This window comes from Cyprinus carpio, chromosome B20 (genome assembly GCF_018340385.1).
Source record: "Cyprinus carpio isolate SPL01 chromosome B20, ASM1834038v1, whole genome shotgun sequence".
Lineage (NCBI taxonomy): Eukaryota > Metazoa > Chordata > Actinopteri > Cypriniformes > Cyprinidae > Cyprinus > Cyprinus carpio.
This window is the reverse complement of record NC_056616.1, coordinates 9,926,846-9,946,440: the sequence shown is the minus strand read 5'-3', so window position 1 is coordinate 9,946,440 and position 19,595 is coordinate 9,926,846. Positions and strand designations below refer to the sequence as shown.

The 19,595-nt window shown below is 34.5% G+C and overlaps 2 protein-coding genes across 2 annotated transcripts in view; one reads left to right on the top strand and one right to left on the bottom strand.

The window, feature by feature from the left end:
* Positions 1 to 6,939, bottom strand: part of LOC109113303 (phospholipid phosphatase 3-like) — a 49,823-nt gene extending 42,884 nt beyond the window's left edge. The window contains exon 1 of the mRNA XM_042746436.1: positions 6,840 to 6,939. The gene's annotated coding sequence lies outside the window, so the exon portion shown is untranslated. The remainder of the gene's footprint in view (positions 1 to 6,839) is intronic.
* Positions 1,168 to 17,640, top strand: LOC109113302 (5'-AMP-activated protein kinase catalytic subunit alpha-2-like). The gene is made up of 9 exons (XM_042746433.1): positions 1,168 to 1,477; positions 3,903 to 4,044; positions 8,260 to 8,353; positions 9,245 to 9,389; positions 9,847 to 9,934; positions 11,103 to 11,327; positions 13,204 to 13,705; positions 13,798 to 13,924; positions 15,196 to 17,640. Exons 1-9 carry the CDS (start codon positions 1,333 to 1,335, stop codon positions 15,435 to 15,437), a joined length of 1,710 nt encoding a protein of 569 aa, XP_042602367.1. The 5' UTR covers positions 1,168 to 1,332; the 3' UTR covers positions 15,438 to 17,640.
* The last annotated feature ends 1,955 nt before the right edge of the window (positions 17,641 to 19,595 follow it).

Genomic DNA, 19,595 nt, shown 5'->3' with positions numbered 1-19,595 from the left:
GTGTGTTGGCAGATTTAATGGAAATTAAGATTGGATGCATCAATTTCTAAAAGAAATGTGCATTTCAATTGAAAAGAAAATCATAATTTAATGGTACACTTTCAGAGTTCCATGTGATGACAATGACATAATGCATATTGCATACAATATACATACAAAATAAAATTAAAGAAAAAACACATAAAATACAAACATAAGGAGCCTGATAAAAATGCTAATTTTAGAAGAAAATTGCAAACGGTGCTTAGAGGCTTTTGGATCTGAACTATACTGAACATATATATGTATGTACAATGTATGACTTAAAAGATATTTTGGAGGGCAGTGGTTTACTGGGACAAAAAGATTAAGCTAAAACTAAAGTTTATATCACTTATAAGAATAATTTCAGATTACTCTGTTCAATTTATTTTGATTCAACACATTTGCTTACTAATAGATATTAACTAATAAAACACTATTAAAATTAATACTGGTACTACATGAACTCAAAATGAAGACTGACCTTGATTTTGTCTGATTTTATGAAGGTTTTCATAAATGTATTAAAGCGCACAAAGCTGTGAAATCTTAACATTTCCTTCTGTCATTACGGTATATGTTTTTTAAAGACATATTTCATATTTTCATTTTTAAAGACATATATTATATTATTTTACTCTTTGAAGTAATGTGTTCTTATTGATATAAATGGTCATAAATGTCCAGTAAATGTAATGTCATAATGTTATAATGTCATAATGTTGTAATGTCATAATAATGGTTAGTTAGGGTAATCAAATTTTTTTTTAAAAAAAGGGGGGGGGGGGGGGGTTAATGGTATGTAGTAGGGAGGGTAATCAAATTTAAAAAAAAAAAGGGGGGGGGGGGGTTAGTTACTTGGCATTAACTGAAATTAAACAAAGGAACTAATAAAATAATAATAATAATAATAAAAAGAATAACATAGGCTAAGCAGCTAATATCAAAAACCTTGAACTTATTTCATTACTGCTAGTTGCATTTCTCAATTTCATTTAACTTTGACAATAAAACCAATTCAAAATATTAATAAAACTATAATAGCATCTTAACTGTAACAGTAAGCTAAACACTGATAATGTGGAAATGTTGCTATATTTAACTGTAGGTAAGTTGTGACGTGCAGGCTAGTGTATGTGAGGTCTCGTGCTAATAAGCAGTGAGGGGAATAGGCTACTTGTTTACCTAAACCGCCCACTTTCCCAGCAGTTAACGCCTTATCAGAGAGCTGTGTGTTTGTGTACAGTTTACAGAGTCTCCCTGAAGCTGAATTCAGATCAGCACTTAGAGGGGTTTACAGCTCGCTACCTCATGTGCTCAATCCCGCCTTCTGTAAAGCAGCCCAGGATCTCACATAGTAAAATGGCTGAAAAGCAGAAACACGAAGGCAGGGTAAAGATAGGACACTACATCCTCGGAGACACTCTGGGAGTCGGGACATTTGGAAAAGTGAAGAGTTAAGTCTATTCATTTACTATACGGGTTTGAATGTTGCGTGGAACGGAAGCACTATCGTATGTTTTCGGGGCTGTTAGTGCTGAACTTGCCGGCGGACGTTGTGCGCAATTTACGTAGCGTAGATTGCGTAGGAAGCACCTCCGCTAACGTCCTCCAGGCGCACAGAGTGCGTATGCTGTTAGTGAATACAACGCAGAGCTGGAAATTCTTTTAGCACCACAGTAGACGCTACACTTGCAGTCTTGTTTGTGTAAATGTTTAGTATAACAACATTTGGGAAACGAACTCGTATTTTGGTAATATTTAGGGCTCGCTTACTTACGCCTTCTCAATATTTGGTATTTTACAAATTTTACTGCATTGTCATCTTCACTGAAGTGCGATCAGTCATTGAGCTGCGCTGTTAACATGTTATTTGCATAAATTTCCAGCACCTAAATTGTTTAATCTTTAAAACGTTTGTCTCAAACGTGTATTGTTCTGATTATTGTATAAGCAGCACCGGGATACATGTTGTAGTTAGTATATTTTAACTGCAGTGCCGCTTTGACCTTGCAGTCATTTTTCTATTCTAAGCGCGTGTGGGAATGCCGCTCATTTTGGGAATGACCTTTCGCACGGATAAAACCCGGTGTTTGAGCTTTTCCTGGGCATTATTAAAGTAAAACATTATTTTTATATATGCATTTTTATTAAATGCACTCATGGGATGTAACATTTCAGAGAAACGCACACAAGCTATCAAATAAATAAATAAATAAATAATCCACCATAATACTGAAACCAGTTTATTAACAGTTTGAAAACGGTTTCTTCCTTGTCTTTAAAGACTGAGGGCCCTGCAGCTATGAATATAGCCCCTTAAACTCCCTCCATACTGCATGCTTAGGGTGTCAGTGTACTTAAATATCCACAGGGAAGCAGATTTGTTTGCAAGAGATCCTCCAACTTTTAGTAGACATGTAGACTGTGGGTGCAAGTCTATCAACTGACTTCTCATTCATTATTTTATTCATGTAGTTAAGGAAGTGAATGTAGTATCTGAAATGACACCTAAAAAATCCTAACCTGAAATTATAGTCGTTATTAAGGTCTGAAATATTACTTAATATGATAGAATCAACCTGACTACATAAGGTTACACCAATCACAGTCATTTTAAAGGTCAGAATATGGAAAAATATCTCCTATAAATCTGTAGGCTATTTGTACTTTTTTTTTATTATTATTGTGCCATACCACATCATTTTATGTAAATAAGAAGTATTTCAATGATAAAAAGTAATGTGGCATAAACGAATAAATGACTATATAATAATGTTTATTAAAAATTCACACAACACATTAATGTATGTTTGTGAATAATGACATTATATATATATATATATATATAAATATATATATATATATATTTCTATTTCAAATAAAAAAATGCATGAAAAATCCTGAAAAAAATGCATATGCTTCTACAAAAACATTAAGCAGCAGAACTGTTTTAACAATGAAAATTATTAAAAATGTTTCTTGAGCACTGATATTATATTATGGATGCATATTTTATGAATAATAGAATGATTTTTGAAGGATCATGTGACCACTGATGACTGGACTTGGTTGCCGAAAATTACATTTGAAAATATAATAGATATTTTAAATTATATTAGATATAAGAAACAGTTGTTATAAATTGTAACTTTTTCCACATTACTGTTATTACTGTATTTTTTTATCAAATAAATGCAGTCTTGGTAAGCATAAAATAATTATTTTAAAAACCTTACCAATGTCAAACTTTTAAGTTATATAATATATCTTCAAATATTTATTAAATATTAAATATATTAAATGTTATTAAATATATTTAACCAGCAATTCTTTTTAACAAATAAATGCAGCTTCGTGAGCATATGGAGAGAGAGAGAGAAAAAAAACGTGCTCTGTAAGGTGTAGTTATTATAATTAAAGAAAAATATCAGTTTATGGGAGGTCTTCACAAATATGTTGACAAGTGTGTGTGTGGATCCCCACCTTTGCCATTTTGTAGAAATATCTTGGTTGTTACAATAATGTGCAGGACTGATAATATATCAAATCAAACAAATTTGGGTATTTGTTTTCATAATGTTCACTGAGCAGTATCTAATACTATATAAGCAATTGTCTTAAGGCTAGCGTACGAAAGTCCAAACTCAGAGTAGATCAGGTTTTGTTTGTTTGAATGGAGAGCTCAGACCTGAAATGAAAGTCTCCTCTCTTTCTTTGTTTTCTTAGAAGGTTTGTGTTGGAGGTCGCTGGCCCACAGCGCTGATGCTTGCTTTCTTTGGACTAAAACTTATCTTTCATCGGCTGTGTTTACAACTCTGAACTGCTGGTGATGGTATTTCAGCTGAGTCTTCATTGATGTGTGTATATTTGGCCAACAGTTGGAGAGCACCAGCTAACAGGACATAAAGTTGCCGTGAAGATCCTCAACAGGCAGAGGATCCGCAGTCTCGATGTCGTGGGGAAAATCAAGAGAGAGATTCAGAACCTTAAGCTCTTCAGACATCCACACATCATCAAGCTGTGAGTCAATCACTTAAAAAACACAATCAATAGAAACAAAATCAACTAATGAGTAGAATTTTTACACTAAGGTAACTGACGACTTAAGCTTCTTAAAGATTTTAAGAAGCTTTGTGTTTTATAACTGCAATTTCAGGAGACTTTATTACGGTGCACTTACAACTTTAGGAGTATTACAAGGATCATTACACACACTGACATTATGTACTTGATGTTTGTCACTTTAATCTGCTTCAGTTGTCACTAATGACAAAGATTTGAGGAGTAATTCTTTTCTTTTCTTTTTTGTGGGCAAATACTTCAAAAGCGATTTGAATGAATATGTCAGAACAGATTTATTTTCCCTCTGCGGTTAAACATGTCCGAGTAATTCATTTTAATGAGTCCTACTGAAGCTTTGACCTGCTTACATTTCCATGCTGGTCCAGTCTGGTGTGCGCTGGAAGCTGGTATAGCAATTATGTTCTCTAGCAAAGCCTAGCTAGCCCAGTTCAAAACAACCATTTATTGAAAGTGAGCTGCAAAAATGGCTTGTTCTGAAATCAGCATATTAGAATGATTTCCGAAGGATCATAAGACACTGAAGACTGGCGTAATGATGCTGAAAATTCAGCTTTGCCATCACAGGAATAAATTACTATTTAAAATATATTAAAATTAGTGCTGTCAAACGATTAATCGCGATTAATCGCATCCAAAAAAAAAAAAAAAAACAATTAGTTTAGGCTAATATTTGTGTGTAGTGTGTATATTTATTATGTATATATAAATACACACACAAGCAGCATATATTTTGAAAATATTTACATGTATATTTATATTCATATAATTAATATTATATTTAAATATAATTAATATATAAACGTAACATTTTTCTTAAATATATACATGCATGTGTGTGTATTTATTAGGGGTTGAACGAATTCAGATTTTTTGTTTTTGTTTTTATGTGATGAAAATCGAGTCGAAGGCATCTAGTCACTGATGACGTCATTAACAAATAAGCCTGGAGCTTTGACAAAAACCTTGTGCACAGCTATGGCATATGACACAGTGGTGCCTACATGGCTATTGCTGCTATAACAGCTCATTTTTATCAGTTCTTTTGTCTTTGGGTCGTTATATTTCTCACAGATTTCTGCTCGTTCTAAATCAGATACAGAAAAAGTAGCACAGTAAAGATTACATTCATATGAATGCATTAGTGAGAGCGATTGCGTGTGTGAATTAATTCTGCCTGGCAGCGTCTCTCTACTATTGAAGCTGTGGGATGTAGTTATTAAGAAATAAATGATAGAACTTTTCAGTTTCTAAGCTATTTTATTGAGAAGTCACAGAACAGTGTTGACAATACATTTCCGCTCTGAATGATTCTGTGTGTTCGCGATCTGCGCGTGATGTATGAGCTACTGTCTGTAGCCTTTGTTTGTGCGCGTTACAGTGCAGCAGCGCATTAGATTAGAAAAAAAGTTCTGTTCTGAGCATCCAGTAATATAATCACACATGACTTGTGGATCGCTTTCGGAGTATGTTTTTATTTGTCATTTTAACTGTTTGGAGATGGAGCGTAAATGTGGAAGTCCTTTAAAGATTTCTTATCCTGTTGCGCCCTCTATAGGACCAGCGACTAGTCGACATGGCATAGTAGTCATGACAGAGCATTGAAGTCGACTACTCAGTGCAACCCCTAGTATTTATATATACACAATAAATATACACAGTACACACACATATACTATGTAAACAAAAACTTATTTTGGATGCGATTAATCATCTGACATCACTAATTAAAATAGAAAACAGTCATTTTAAATTGTACAATATTACTGTATATTTACTGTAAGTAAATGCAGCCTTGGTGAGCATTTAAAAAAAAAATATAAAAAAATTATGAATTCCAAACTGGCCGTGTGTATATGTATGTATATGCAAATCACACTGGACATCAAACTATGGGTTGTGAAAATGTCACTCTCAGATATATATATGAAAATACATACATAAAACTTAAAAAAAACATTCCACATCCGCAGTAGTGTTACTAATATCAGTGCATGTCTGCACAAAATTAAGTATAAATGTATAACCTCTTTTAAGTAGTGATGGGCATATTTTAAATTATGTTAGAAACAGTTGTTTTAAAATGAAGCATTTTTTGTCCACAATATTGCTGTTTTTACTTTATTTTTGATCAAATTAATGCAGTCTTGGTGAGCATAAAAGACTTATTTTAAAACATTAATAAATCTTACAATTCTCAAACATTTAATAGTTATATAAAATATCTTTACAGATATTTATTAAATATTAAATATGTTATTAGATGTTTTTAACCAGCAATTCTTTTTAAAGAAAAAAAACAAAAAAAATAGAAAAAAAAAAAAAAAAATAAAAAAAATAAAAAAAAAATCAAAAAAAGGAGAGAAAAAAAGAGGAAAAGTATAGAAAGGTGTAAAAATGAAGCATAAGTATAAAGAAAATACCCACTGTAAGGAGTAGGTTTAGAGTGTGTAGTCAAATTTTGGATTGTATAAAATAAGAAATGTAGTTAATTGCCTCTTATTTGTCTGATTAGCATTTAATTGATTGCACATTCAAGCAAGCGTCTGTAATCAGTTTGTAAAAGGTGTGATTTATGCATGTTTGAGCAGAGTTAATCATTTCGCAAAGCAGTTGGTTCAGTTGACTCAGAATTTCAAAAAGCTCTTTTTCTCCCATCACTACTTTAAAGTCTGTTTTTGTGAATATATCAAGAAACCAAAACCAAGAGCAGAAGCACAAGGAATAAAACTCACCAGCAAGAGTCCAACAAGATACTGACAATGAGCTAGACAAACACAAGAGCTAATAAGCTAAGAGAGGAAACAGGAACAAGACAGAACTACAAACTAAAAGTCACAACAAAAGTGTACAGACAATCAAATGCATTTAAATTTTACATTTGGAGTAAATGTATAGAATGACTCATTTTATGTGTTACACTTCTTGTTCAGCACATTGGCTCATTTCAGGATTGCTCTGATCAGAAGTTAAGGAGATAGTGACAGAATAATCCTTTTATCTACTCTTGTCTCAATCTCTCACTCTACTTCTTCTCCACTCTCACTTATTCCCCCTGTTTCTAATCATAATGCAGTCGGTGTGTTATTGTATTCTAGACACATTCCATGTTGAGTCCCTGCTGTGCTTCTGTGCTGTGTGTCTCTGTGTATTTGCTCTGTTTTATTGCAACGTGTTCTGTTCTCTCCTTTTATCATTCTAATTCGGTGATTGGATTCTGTAAAATTGCATTATGTTGATTTAAAATCACATCAGCTATCCCAGACTCTTTGAGTATTTTCCATATTAAACCGCTCTGAGGAATACAGGCCTTGTCCTTCTCTACTGCTGTTTGAAAGGCTGTCTCCGATTATAAGGGCTCTTCTGTTGAATATAAACAGGAACAACAACAAAGCAGACTCCCTGCAGAAATTATGATCAACATTACTGACCTTTATCAACATTTCTGTTTCTAAGAACGGCAGCGTAATACTCCTGCTGATGGTCATCTTATGGTCTTGTATTGTTATCCAATATATTTGAGTTATAAAGAGATGTATTCATAGAGTAAGCCTTATTATTATTATTATTATTATTATTATTATTATTATTATTATTATTACAAACACTGTGAAATATATACATATATATTTTTGCAAGCACTATATATATTAGTGCTGTCAAAGCATATTTTGCAACTTAATTGCATAATTAATAGCATTAAAAAATAAAAATTTTTCATACATATTGAATAATTGTAACTGTAAAATTTATTATATATATATAAATATACTACTAGTGAAGATGTAATATATTACAAATAGATTTTTTTTTATATATAAATATATATATATATATTATATATATATTATATGAATATAAATATAGACATGTAAATATTTTAAAAAATAAATTTAATTAAATGAACAAATAATTTATTATGTTTTTAAATAATAGCTGGGAATTATATGACTATAATGTGTAACTCCATGACAGCTATAAAAAGACAGTGTCCTTTGGGCCATTAAAAAAAAAAAAAAGTGCATATGATCAAGACAGTGTCCTTTGGGCCATTGGCTGTTCTTATTGTTGAGCTCTATTATATTGCTGTATGTTGAAAGCATCAACATTAAAGCCTCTTAAGTTTCTGTGGTTCTTTTCTCTGGTGTGTGGCAGGTATCAGGTGATCAGCACTCCCACAGACTTCTTCATGGTGATGGAATATGTGTCTGGAGGGGAACTCTTTGACTATATTTGTAAGCATGGAAGGGTAAGAATCATTTGTCAAGCTTTTACAAATAAGGTCAACTGCAGGCTAACATGTTATTAGATTCATGGGAAAGGCCAGTCACCTTCTCACATTGTGTACAAAGTTGCATGCCATACCTTCTTTAGAAAATGACTGAACATCACAATTATTTCTCAAACTAGCATTCTAACATCATATTCAATTATGGAAACATGGCTTTCCCATTACTAAATATGGCTTATTATTTTTGTGTTGGTCACCTAATAGCCCAAAGCTGCTTTATGAGCCTTGGGACTTTTTACTTGCTTTTGTGGCTCTGGTCTGGATTTGAGCATGGATTAACCTTTGAGTCTTCCAAACCTTTTGGGGTTACGGGGATCCATCTTATCCAAACAGCAGCTGATCCAGTGAAGTGTTTGTGGTAAGGGTCAGGGAGTTCATCCATATGGCTCAGTCTTTGTATTATGTATATATGTGTGTGTATTTTGTATTAGACTTTATGAAAATATGTGACATTTTTTAAATTAACAAATGTGTATATAAATATCCCACTCTAAGTACATCAATAATGTAATTTTTACTTTTATTTTACAATTTAATTTGAATTAATTTAATTTAATTGCTGCTGTATTATATTCAACAGATTTTCAACATAATTTTTATAGACATAATATATGAACTATTAAGTAAGCACAAGTCCCTTAAATTCAGTAGATTGTCATTGTGAAATATTATTTACAATATAAAAGTTATTCTTTCTGTTACTTTAGGAAAGTATCAGGAAAGTACTGCTCTAGAGACTTGCCATGTATCAAGTACAATACATACAGCTTAAACCCACAGAGAACAAAATAGTTGTTTTTAGGATAATGTTTTATATAGTAATCTCTCTGTTGTGTCTCTCATGTGCAGGTGGAGGACACAGAGGTGAGACGTCTTTTCCAGCAGATCATCTCAGCGGTAGATTACTGCCACAGACACATGGTGGTGCACAGAGACCTCAAGCCTGAAAATGTACTGCTGGATGGCAACATGAATGCCAAGATCGCTGACTTTGGTACACACACACACACACACACACACACACACACACACACACACACGGAAAGCTAATGTTGTGCATACTGTGAGGGATAGTTGCCAAGCAACCGGCTGCAGTTTTGCTGCACGTCCACTCATGTGGTTTGTATGAGGCATGGTGTTTGATTATCTACAGAAGAACACAGACAGAAAAGAGGCAAAGAGAAAAATACATTAATCTGCCCTGCAGCTAGATGTGTTGAGCTATATACAGGAGTAGTCCAAATGTTTAAGACCACTAGTGAAAATGCTTAAATTTTGAAATCTCCATCTAATTTAATACATTTTTTAAATTACTTTTTATTACAATTCACAGATTGTCAAAAATTGTTAAGGTTATACCCACATTGAAATACATTTTATTTACTTGTATAAGTAGTTTTGGCCAATCAAACTGTCTGTGTTAAGTATATTTGTGTGGCATTGCTTGTCAGGTCTGTCAAACATGATGTCAGATGGAGAGTTCCTGAGAACGAGCTGCGGATCACCAAACTATGCTGCACCAGAGGTCATCTCAGGAAGGTGAGATTTTATTATAGTCAACCAACTCATGTACGTACATACAAAAAGTGTTGATATGTGCTATACTTAAAGGAACAACCCACCCAAAAATGAAGATTTGCTGATAATTTACATACCCTCAAGCCATCCAATATGTATATATATATATAGAGAGAGAGAGTTTATTTCTTCATTGATACAGATTTGGACCATATTTTTTTAATTACTTGTATGACTTGCTCACAAAATGGAACATCTGCAGTGAATGATTGCAGTCAGAATAAGGTGATAAAAAAAAAAAAAAAACTATTCACAACTCAAAAGTAATCCACACGACTCCAGTCAATCAGTGTATGTCTTATGAAGTGAAAAGCTGTGTGTTTGTAATAATCCATCGACTTTTTAACTTTAAACCGTTGCCTCCGGCTGAACTACATATCCTCTATCCATAATATTGGTTTCTCGTCTGAATCAGGAGAAAAATATGCACAGATCAAGCACTGTTTACAAGCAAAAACAGTCCGAAGCACTTCTAAACAGATATGTTTGTGGATTTTGATGTGAGAGAGCAACAGGGGATGGACTTTTCACCAGAGGAAGCGTTATTATGGATTAGTATTTTGGCCAGAAGTGATGGTGTAAAGTTAAAACACCATGATAATGGATTTGTTTCTCACAAAAACAAAGCTTTTCACTTCACAAGATGTTAATTGATGGACTGGAGTGGTGTGGATTATTGTGATGTTTTTATCAGCTGTTTGGACTCGCATTCTGACGGCACCCATTCACTGCAGAGGATCCATTGATAAGCAAGTGATGTAATGCTAAATTTCTCCAAATCTGTTAAGATGAAGAAAAAACTCATCTACATATTAGATGGCCTGCGGTTAAGTCAGTTTTAATTAATTTTTTTTTTTTATACTATTTAATTAATTCTGATAGTCAAAGGTCTGGCTTGTAGGACCAGCAGTCCAGCAAACCATAGCTGGCTGTGTGCTTTGTAGTATGAACTGCATGGAAACACTGCACATAAATATTATATCAGGCCTTCATACATTTTTTATGTAATACTGATTGTCTTCTTGTTCTTTACATTGCTGGAAACTTCAGCTTCATTCAGACTGATAGACATGTAAAGACAATGTAGAAGCACACATACTCATTCAGTTACATATATGTCGTGTTTTAGGCTGTATGCTGGTCCAGAGGTGGACATCTGGAGCTGTGGCGTCATTCTCTATGCACTGCTCTGTGGGACTCTGCCGTTTGATGACGAGCACGTGCCCACACTCTTCAAAAAGATCCGTGGAGGGGTCTTCTACATCCCAGAATACCTCAACCGCTCAGTGGCCAGTCTACTTATGCTTATGTTGCAAGTGGACCCACTAAAGAGAGCTACTATCAAAGACATCAGGTTATTATTTATAACACTTATTAAACCTATTTCTTAAGGGGTCATAAACTGCCTTTTGTATTATTTTGAACTGTTCTCTGAGGTCTTCTATAATGTAACATCAAAAAACATCATTTAGAAGTAATAGGCTATTTTCTCATCAGAAAGCTTTGTTTGAACAGGTGTGGCAGATTGTAAACTCGGAAGTAAGCACCCACTGATAAGATTGGCTATCATAAAAAAAAAAAACAGCCTATGTCCTTCACAGAAAAATATATACAGTGCCGGGAAAAGGTTTTTGCCCCCTTCCTGTGTTTTCAATTTTTTGCATACTTGTCACCCTTAAAAGATTCAGATCATCAGACAAATTTTAATATTAATTAATGCAAGTAAATACAAAATGCCATTTTTAAATGATGATTACATAAAAAAATATAAAAAACCATCCCAAACCAATCTAAAAATTAATTACCCCAAAAATTGATTGCCTCCTTCTGTTAAATCATGAAAGAACTGTGACCACATTATTTTAGAAAGATGAGTTAAATTTCACTAGCCACACCCAGACCTGATTACTGACACACCTGATGAATCAAGAAATCAATTAAATAGAACCTATCTGACAAAGTGAAGCATGCTTAAAGAGCAACACATCATGCCGCGATCTAAAGAAATTCAGGAACAGATGAAAAACAAAATAGGTGACATGTATCAGTCTGGAAAGGGTTATAAAACCATTTCTAAGGCTTTGGGACTCCAGTGAACCACAGTCAGAACCATTATCTACAAATGGCTGGCTGACCAAAATTACTCCAAGAGTGCAACAACGACTCATCCAGGAGGTCATAAAAGAACCCAGAACAACATCTAAAGAACTGCAGGCCTCACTTGCCTCAATTAAGGTCAGTGTTCATGATTCAACAATAAGAAAGAGACTGGGCAAAAAATGGCATCCATGGGAGAGGTCCAAGACAAAAGCCACTGCTGACCAAAAAGAGCACAATGGCTCGTCTCACATTTCCCAAAAAAATCTTGATTATCCTCAAGACTTTTGGACTGATGAGACAAAACTTTTTGGAAGGTGTGTGTCCCATTACTTCTGGTGTAAAACCAACTCAGCATTTCATAAAAAGAACATCATAGCAACAGTCAAACATGGTGGAGGTAGTGTGATGGTCTGGGGCTGCTTTGCAGGTTCAGGACCTGGACGACTTGCCATAATTGATGAAACCATGAATTCTGCAGTCTATCAGAAAATCCTGAAGGAGAATGTCCAGCCATCAGTTTGTGACCTCAAGCTCAAGTGCACTTGGGTTATGCAGCAGGACAATGATCCCAAACACACCAGCGAGTTCACCTCTGAATGGCTCAAGAAAAACAAAATTAAGGTTTTGGAGTGGCCGAGTCAAAGTCCGGACTTAATCAGATTGAGATGCTGTGCCATGACCTTAAACACTCCATTCATGCTCAAAAACCATCAAATGTGGCTGAATGAAAACAATTCTTCAAAGAAGAGTGGGCCAAAATTCCTCCACAGCGATGTGAGACTCATTGCCAGTTATCACAAATGCTTGATTGCAGTTGTTGCTGCAAAGGATGGCACATCCAGTTATTCTTTTCTTCAATCAATTCATTATTGGATGTTCAGTATTTTACCCATACTTCATTAGGGCGGAGTAAAAATATGTATTTTATGTTTAATTGCAGTCTTGACTTGAACTAACCCTTAAAAATTATATAAACAATATAAACAGTAAATAACATAAATAATACTTAGTAATTCTTAAAATCCAAACATAAATGTTGTGCGATTAGTAGTGTAATAAATACACGATTTATACAGTACTATTTTATTGTATTTTACAGTTCTTTTATTTTCTTCCCTCCTGTATGACAGAGAGCATGACTGGTTTAAGCAGGACCTTCCTTGCTACCTCTTCCCCGAGGACCCCTCGTACGACGCCACAGTGGTGGACGAGGAGGCAGTGCACGAGGTGTGTGAGAAGTTTGAGTGCACTGAAGCCGAAGTGCTGAGCAGCCTCTACAGCGGTGACCCTCAAGACCAGCTGGCCGTGGCGTACCACCTCATCATCGACAACCGCCGCATCATGAACCAGGCCAGCGAGTTCTACCTGGCCTCCAGTCCCCCAACCAGCTCCTTCATGGAGGAGGGCATGCCTCTGCCACCAGGGGTCAAACCTCACCCCGAACGGATGCCCCCGCTCATGGCCGACAGCCCGAAGGCACGGTGTCCTCTGGACGCCCTCAACACCACCCGACCCAAACCGCTGGCGGTAAAGAAAGCAAAATGGCACCTGGGCATACGGAGCCAGAGCAAACCCTACGACATCATGGCTGAGGTTTATCGTGCCATGAAACAGCTGGAGTATGAATGGAAAGTGAGTGGCTCAGAAGCACACAGGCACACAGGTATTCTTGTTTGACTAGTGAGAATATAGATGTGTTATTGTATCGTTGTGGTGGGATTTAGGTGGTGAACCCCTATCACCTGAGAGTGCGCCAGAAGAATCCTGTCACTGGGAATTTTGTGAAGATGAGTCTGCAGCTCTACCAGGTGGACAATCGGAGCTACCTGCTCGACTTCAAGAGCATTGATGGTGAGCATCAATCAGTCGGTCTTTTCAGACTTTTTAATGCCAAGAAAATCCCCAAAAAATTATGATGCCCTTGCTGAAATAAAATGGCAGCTATATATTGTCCTGTATGGAGATCAACTTTTACTGTACAAGAATAGTAGTATGATATTATAAAATTATAGTTGTATTAAATAATAATATTAAGTTATATACCAGAATAATAGACATTTAGTTTAATATAAATTGGCTTTCTGTGACTTTTAGCTTTGTGTAATAAAGGCAAAAAAATTTGGATCTATGTTGGGAAAAAAATTAAAAATCATATATGGAAAATATATACTTTGAAATTTTCCCAAAAGTCTTGGGTTGGTAAGATATAAATAATATATTTTTTTATGAAATATTGAAAATTATACTCATCAACTCAGCATTTTTAAAATACAACAAAAATACAACAAAAACAGTAATACTGTGAAATATGAATACAATTTATATTAACTGTTTAAAAACATTTGAAAGTTTAATTAATTCCAGTAATGGCATAGCAGTCAATACTCCAGTCTTCAGTGTCACATGATCCTTCAGAAATCATTCTAATATGATGATTTTCTGCTCAAGAAACTTTTCTTATTATTTTCAACATTGAAAACAATTGTGCTGATTATTTTTTTTTTGTGGAAACAGAGATACAGAGATTTTTTATGATACTTTGAGGAATGGAAAGAAAAGAATAGCATTAATACTTAATTTTTATTTTTTATTTTTGCAACATTATAAATGTCTTTGCTAGTACTTATTACCAATTGAATATGTCCTTGCTGAATAAAAGTACTGATTTCTATCAAGAAACAAAATCTTACTGACACCAAACTTGAGAAAGACAGTATATTTTACAGAGAAACAGAAATAATACTCCTATTTTTTAAAAATAGACTTTAAAATTCTTTGTTGTTTGAATGCAAACAAATGCTTCCATTATTTAACAATTCCACACTTTAAAAAAAAATTAAATTTTATATATATATATATATATATATATTATATATATATATATATATATATATATATATATATATATATATATTAAAATGCACTAGAGACAAATCATTGGCATTTATGATTTCAGTAAAATATCTGCTTTTTGTCTCTTTAGTTGCCTGTACAAAACTCCTAGTTGTTCTTCTATCCTAGATGCATTGAGCTCATGTGGGTGATGTAGGGTTAATCCAGCCTGTTATTTCTCACAATATCTCTCTCTAATAAAATTAAAAAAGTATTTTGCTCACTTTCAGACGATATGATCGAGCACAAGTCAGGGTCGTCGACACCCCAGCGCTCTGGCTCTACGGCTGGCCTCCATCGACCGCGCCTCAGCATCGACTCTGCGAGCGTGGCTGTTGAGATGCCCCAGCTGAGCAGCTCTCTGCCGGGCTCTCTGACCGGGAGCACACCTCTGCTGGCTCCGCGGCAGGGCAGCCACACCATGGACTTCTTCGAAATGTGTGCCAGCCTCATCACTACCCTGGCTCGCTGAGACCCTCGCACACCATCATCTGATGGTCTTTACCTCTTTATATTCAAAAAGTGAAGGGTTAAGGGTTGTGATTTTTGGAGTTGGGGTGCTTTTAGGTCAGTCCTACAGTAGCGACACAAACATACGGTGCCTAAAGAGTTTTTGGACTGACCTACAAATGTATGAAAGTCATTGCATTAGTTAACTAATAATAATATCATAGCCATCAGCAGACAAGTCATGATTTTTTATCATCATCACTTAAAGGGTTAGTTCACCCAAAAATGAAAATTAGCCTGTGTTTTACTCACCTTCGAGGCATCCTAGGTGTATATTACTTTCTTCTTTCAGACGAATTCAATCAGAGTTTTATTAAAAATTGTCCTGGCTATTCCAAGCGTTACCATTGCAGTCGGTGGGTGTTTCTGTTCAACAGTCCACAAGACGTCAAATAAAGCGTGGGCATCCATAATAAAACATGCCTCACATGGCTCCAGGGGGTGAATAAAGGCCTCTTGTAACGAATCCCAAACAAAATCTCTTTATGGAACATGATCTTTACTTAATATCCTAATGATTTTTGGCATAAAAGAAACATTTATAATTCTGACACATACAGTGTATTGTTGGCTATTGCTGCAAATATACCCCAGTGACTTAAGACTGGTTTTGTGGTCCAGGGTGACATATTTAAAAATAAGACATTGCTTAGGTTTTCACTGCAATAGTTACCAATTATTAATATTATTATTTGAAATTATAAATGATAAATTCCGATTATATTCCATTGATGTTTGACAATCAGATACTTTTTTTAACAGTGCATTATATTGTTATTTTAAACCTACCTTGGATCTTTTTTAAATTAATTTATTTTATTTTTTAATCTAATGCAATGACATTCATTCTGTCCAAAACCTTTTTAGGGGCGCTTTAACCAGAGGTTCTCCTCATCATCATGAGTTTAAATAATTGAAAAGCTACAAAAATACTTCTGATTTTATATACACATTTTTTTTCTTTTTTTTTTTTACAATATGTATAATTATACAGTATATTTATATTCTCATATCAATCACTTGAGCTGTATAGTTTAGTTTAATAGCTATTGATTGCAATGACATACCAAAAATAGGTTTATACATACAGAGCAAAGATCATTATTTAATCATATTAGATATTATTGCTTATTTTACAAAGAATTCATATCTATCATATTTAAGTGGTAATTTATGGAGTGAAGAACTTGAGTGTTCTGGGTTTGGCTTGCGGTCTCCAGAGAGAGCGTTTATGCTGTTGCTGTATGTCACAGTGGATCTCTGATGATACACGCCATGTGCAGTGGAAAAGCCTGACCGTGACCGTGATCTGTGTCTGTCTCAGAGGCCTTGCTTACATCATGGGCTGTGCTGCTGCCACAGAAAGACAAATATGCTGGAGGGAGGTAGACCGACCAGCCAAAGAGCTTCAGTGTTGTGCCTTGATATGGCTAAAATACAAACAGAGAAGAATAGAGACAGATGAAGTAGAGAAAGTGCCAGTCATTTTGTTGATACGAGTGAGCCTTTAATTAGACGGCCTTAAAATATTCCCAATGCTTGAGATTACAGCCAGCCAGAAAGACCTTATTGAAGCATTCATCCTGAATGACACATTCAGCTTTGTTAAATTTATTTATGCGTTAAAACCTAGATTTTAATACTATTTTAAAAATTATTTTATGAATCATCAGACAAAATTGAAAAAAGAAAACAAATAATAATATATTGCAATGTTTATGTATTAAAATATATATTTTAGCAATCAAAATGTAATATATGCAGTACGCATTTTAGATCATAATTATCTAAGTTTGTATCCATAATATATCAATTTCATTTCTATAGCTGATACACTACCTGTCTAAAATTTGAGGTAGGTAAGATTTTTTTAATGTTCTGAATGTCTCCCCTGCTTATCAAGGCTGCATTTATTTGATCAAAAATACAGTAAGATTTTTAAATATTCTTATAATTTAAAAGAACTGTTTTCTATGTGAATGTATTGCAAATTGTAATTTATTTCTTTGATGCAAATGTGAATTTGCAGCAGCATTCAGCAGGAATATGATGATTTGCTGTTCAAGAAACATTTCTAAATTATTATCAGTTGAAAACGGTTGTGCTGCTTTGTTTTTGTGGAAACCATATTAAACAACCATTCAAAAGTTTTGGGGTAAATAATTAAAAAAAATAAAATAAAATAAAAAAAAGTTATGATGCTGAAAATTCAGCATAGCATCACAGAAATAAATGACATTTTACAATATATTCACATAGACAGTTATTTTAATTTGTAATAATATTTCACAATTTTTACTGTATTTTGGATCAAATAAATGCAGCCATTCAAAGAGAATAGACATTCAAAAACATTAATAAAAAATCTGTATCAGATTTGAGTGGTAGCATATTGAAGTAGACTTGCTTAAACATTATATAGGTGGTGTGTATCTGATGAGAACATATAAAGTGACCCAAGCCAAGAGCATTTAGATTAGTGACCCCCTTCCCTGGGATGCCTTAAATAGATTGTGAACTTTATTGTTTCTAATCGAATATGCTTTAACATATGTTTATGCGTGTGGTTGTTTGTATGGAGTAGATACAATGTATTTATTAGTTACACATATTTATGCTTTATTTAAACTCACCTCTGAAGTGTTACTTGTGAACAAACAATATAAGAAGGGATTCAGAAAGTGTATTAGTTGTAGTTGTCTTGTGCCAGTGTGTTTGAATGGACAACTACAACACAGCCAGCTAGGAAATAGCAGTGGAAGATAACTGAAAATGAGAGGAATAAACATGATATGCAGATTACACACTATGAGAAATCATTCAATCAAACCCGGCAGCCAAAAAAAAAAAAAGTTCTTTTTGGTTCAATCATTTGAATCATTTGAACTAGTAACAAGCTAGATCTCACTCATTTTCATATTTAGTCCTGCTGGTTCATAACTCATAAGGACAAACCTTATCACAAATTGTGTTTGTATAGATGTGGTGGTCTTGCTGAATCTTCCCCTCTGTCTTGTACTGTAAGGAATGGTTGAATGCCTAGCGTTGTGTACATGAGCAGAGCGTTTGTGTGTTTTGTATAACTATGCTGGATTTTTATGATACACGGCAGCAGTTGTACCATTTTAACTGAATGTAAAACAGAAATATTATATGAAATGCAATAGATGTGATGCCTCTAAAAAGTTTAACGGTTAAGAGGAAACCACACTGCTGGGGGACATTTTTTCTGATTTCCGGAGAAGATTAGACTGGATTATGGTGGTGTTTTCGTGGAAAAATATTGCACAGTCTGAAATTCCTCAGAGAAGTTAAAGCCTTTACGCATTCTTAACATTTTCCTACAAATCCCAAGTTCACTCCAGGTCATGTTGAGGATCAGTGTGACTTTTTGGAGGGGGGGAGTGCTGATGTAAAGCTAGAGAAAATGGGCTAGTTTAGGGAGTTTATCTCCCCCTGCTGCTGGACTTTGCTATTACATTAAAGGGATAGATCACCCAAAAACGAAATCGTTTTACTCATTCATGTCGGTCTAAACATGTACGAGTTTCTTTCTTCTGTTGAACACAGAATAAGATGTTTTGAATAATGCTGCTGGTAACCAAACAGTTGATGGTAGCCATTGACTTCTGTAGTATTTTTAACCATACAAAGGAAGTTAATGGCTACCAGCAACTTCTTGGTAAACAGCATTCTTCAAAATATCTTCTTTTGTGTTCAACAGAAGTAAGAAACTCATACATGTTTGGAAAAAGTTGAGGGTGAGTAAACAATGACAGAATTTAAATTTTTGGGTGAACTATCTCTTCAGTATCAGATTTGGATGGGAATGGCAGGAATGTGTGCATGCTTCATGCAGTTGTGGTTAGTATTTGTCATGTTTAGAGGCCAGATAGCAAAAGTCTCTTATGACAGTTTAATGTCTGTTATATCAGCTTTATTGCTGTGTTTTGTGGAAACTGGTCAGAAACTTTATGGCCCCCATTAGTTTGACAGTCACAGGGCCATGGCTTCAGCTCATGTTCAGTGTTTTTTGTCTATGTAGAGGCGTTTGTGCTGGATATTATACCCTCCCTCTCTCTCCAGTGTCTTCTGCCTGTTCCCGAGCCCTGCTGGGAGA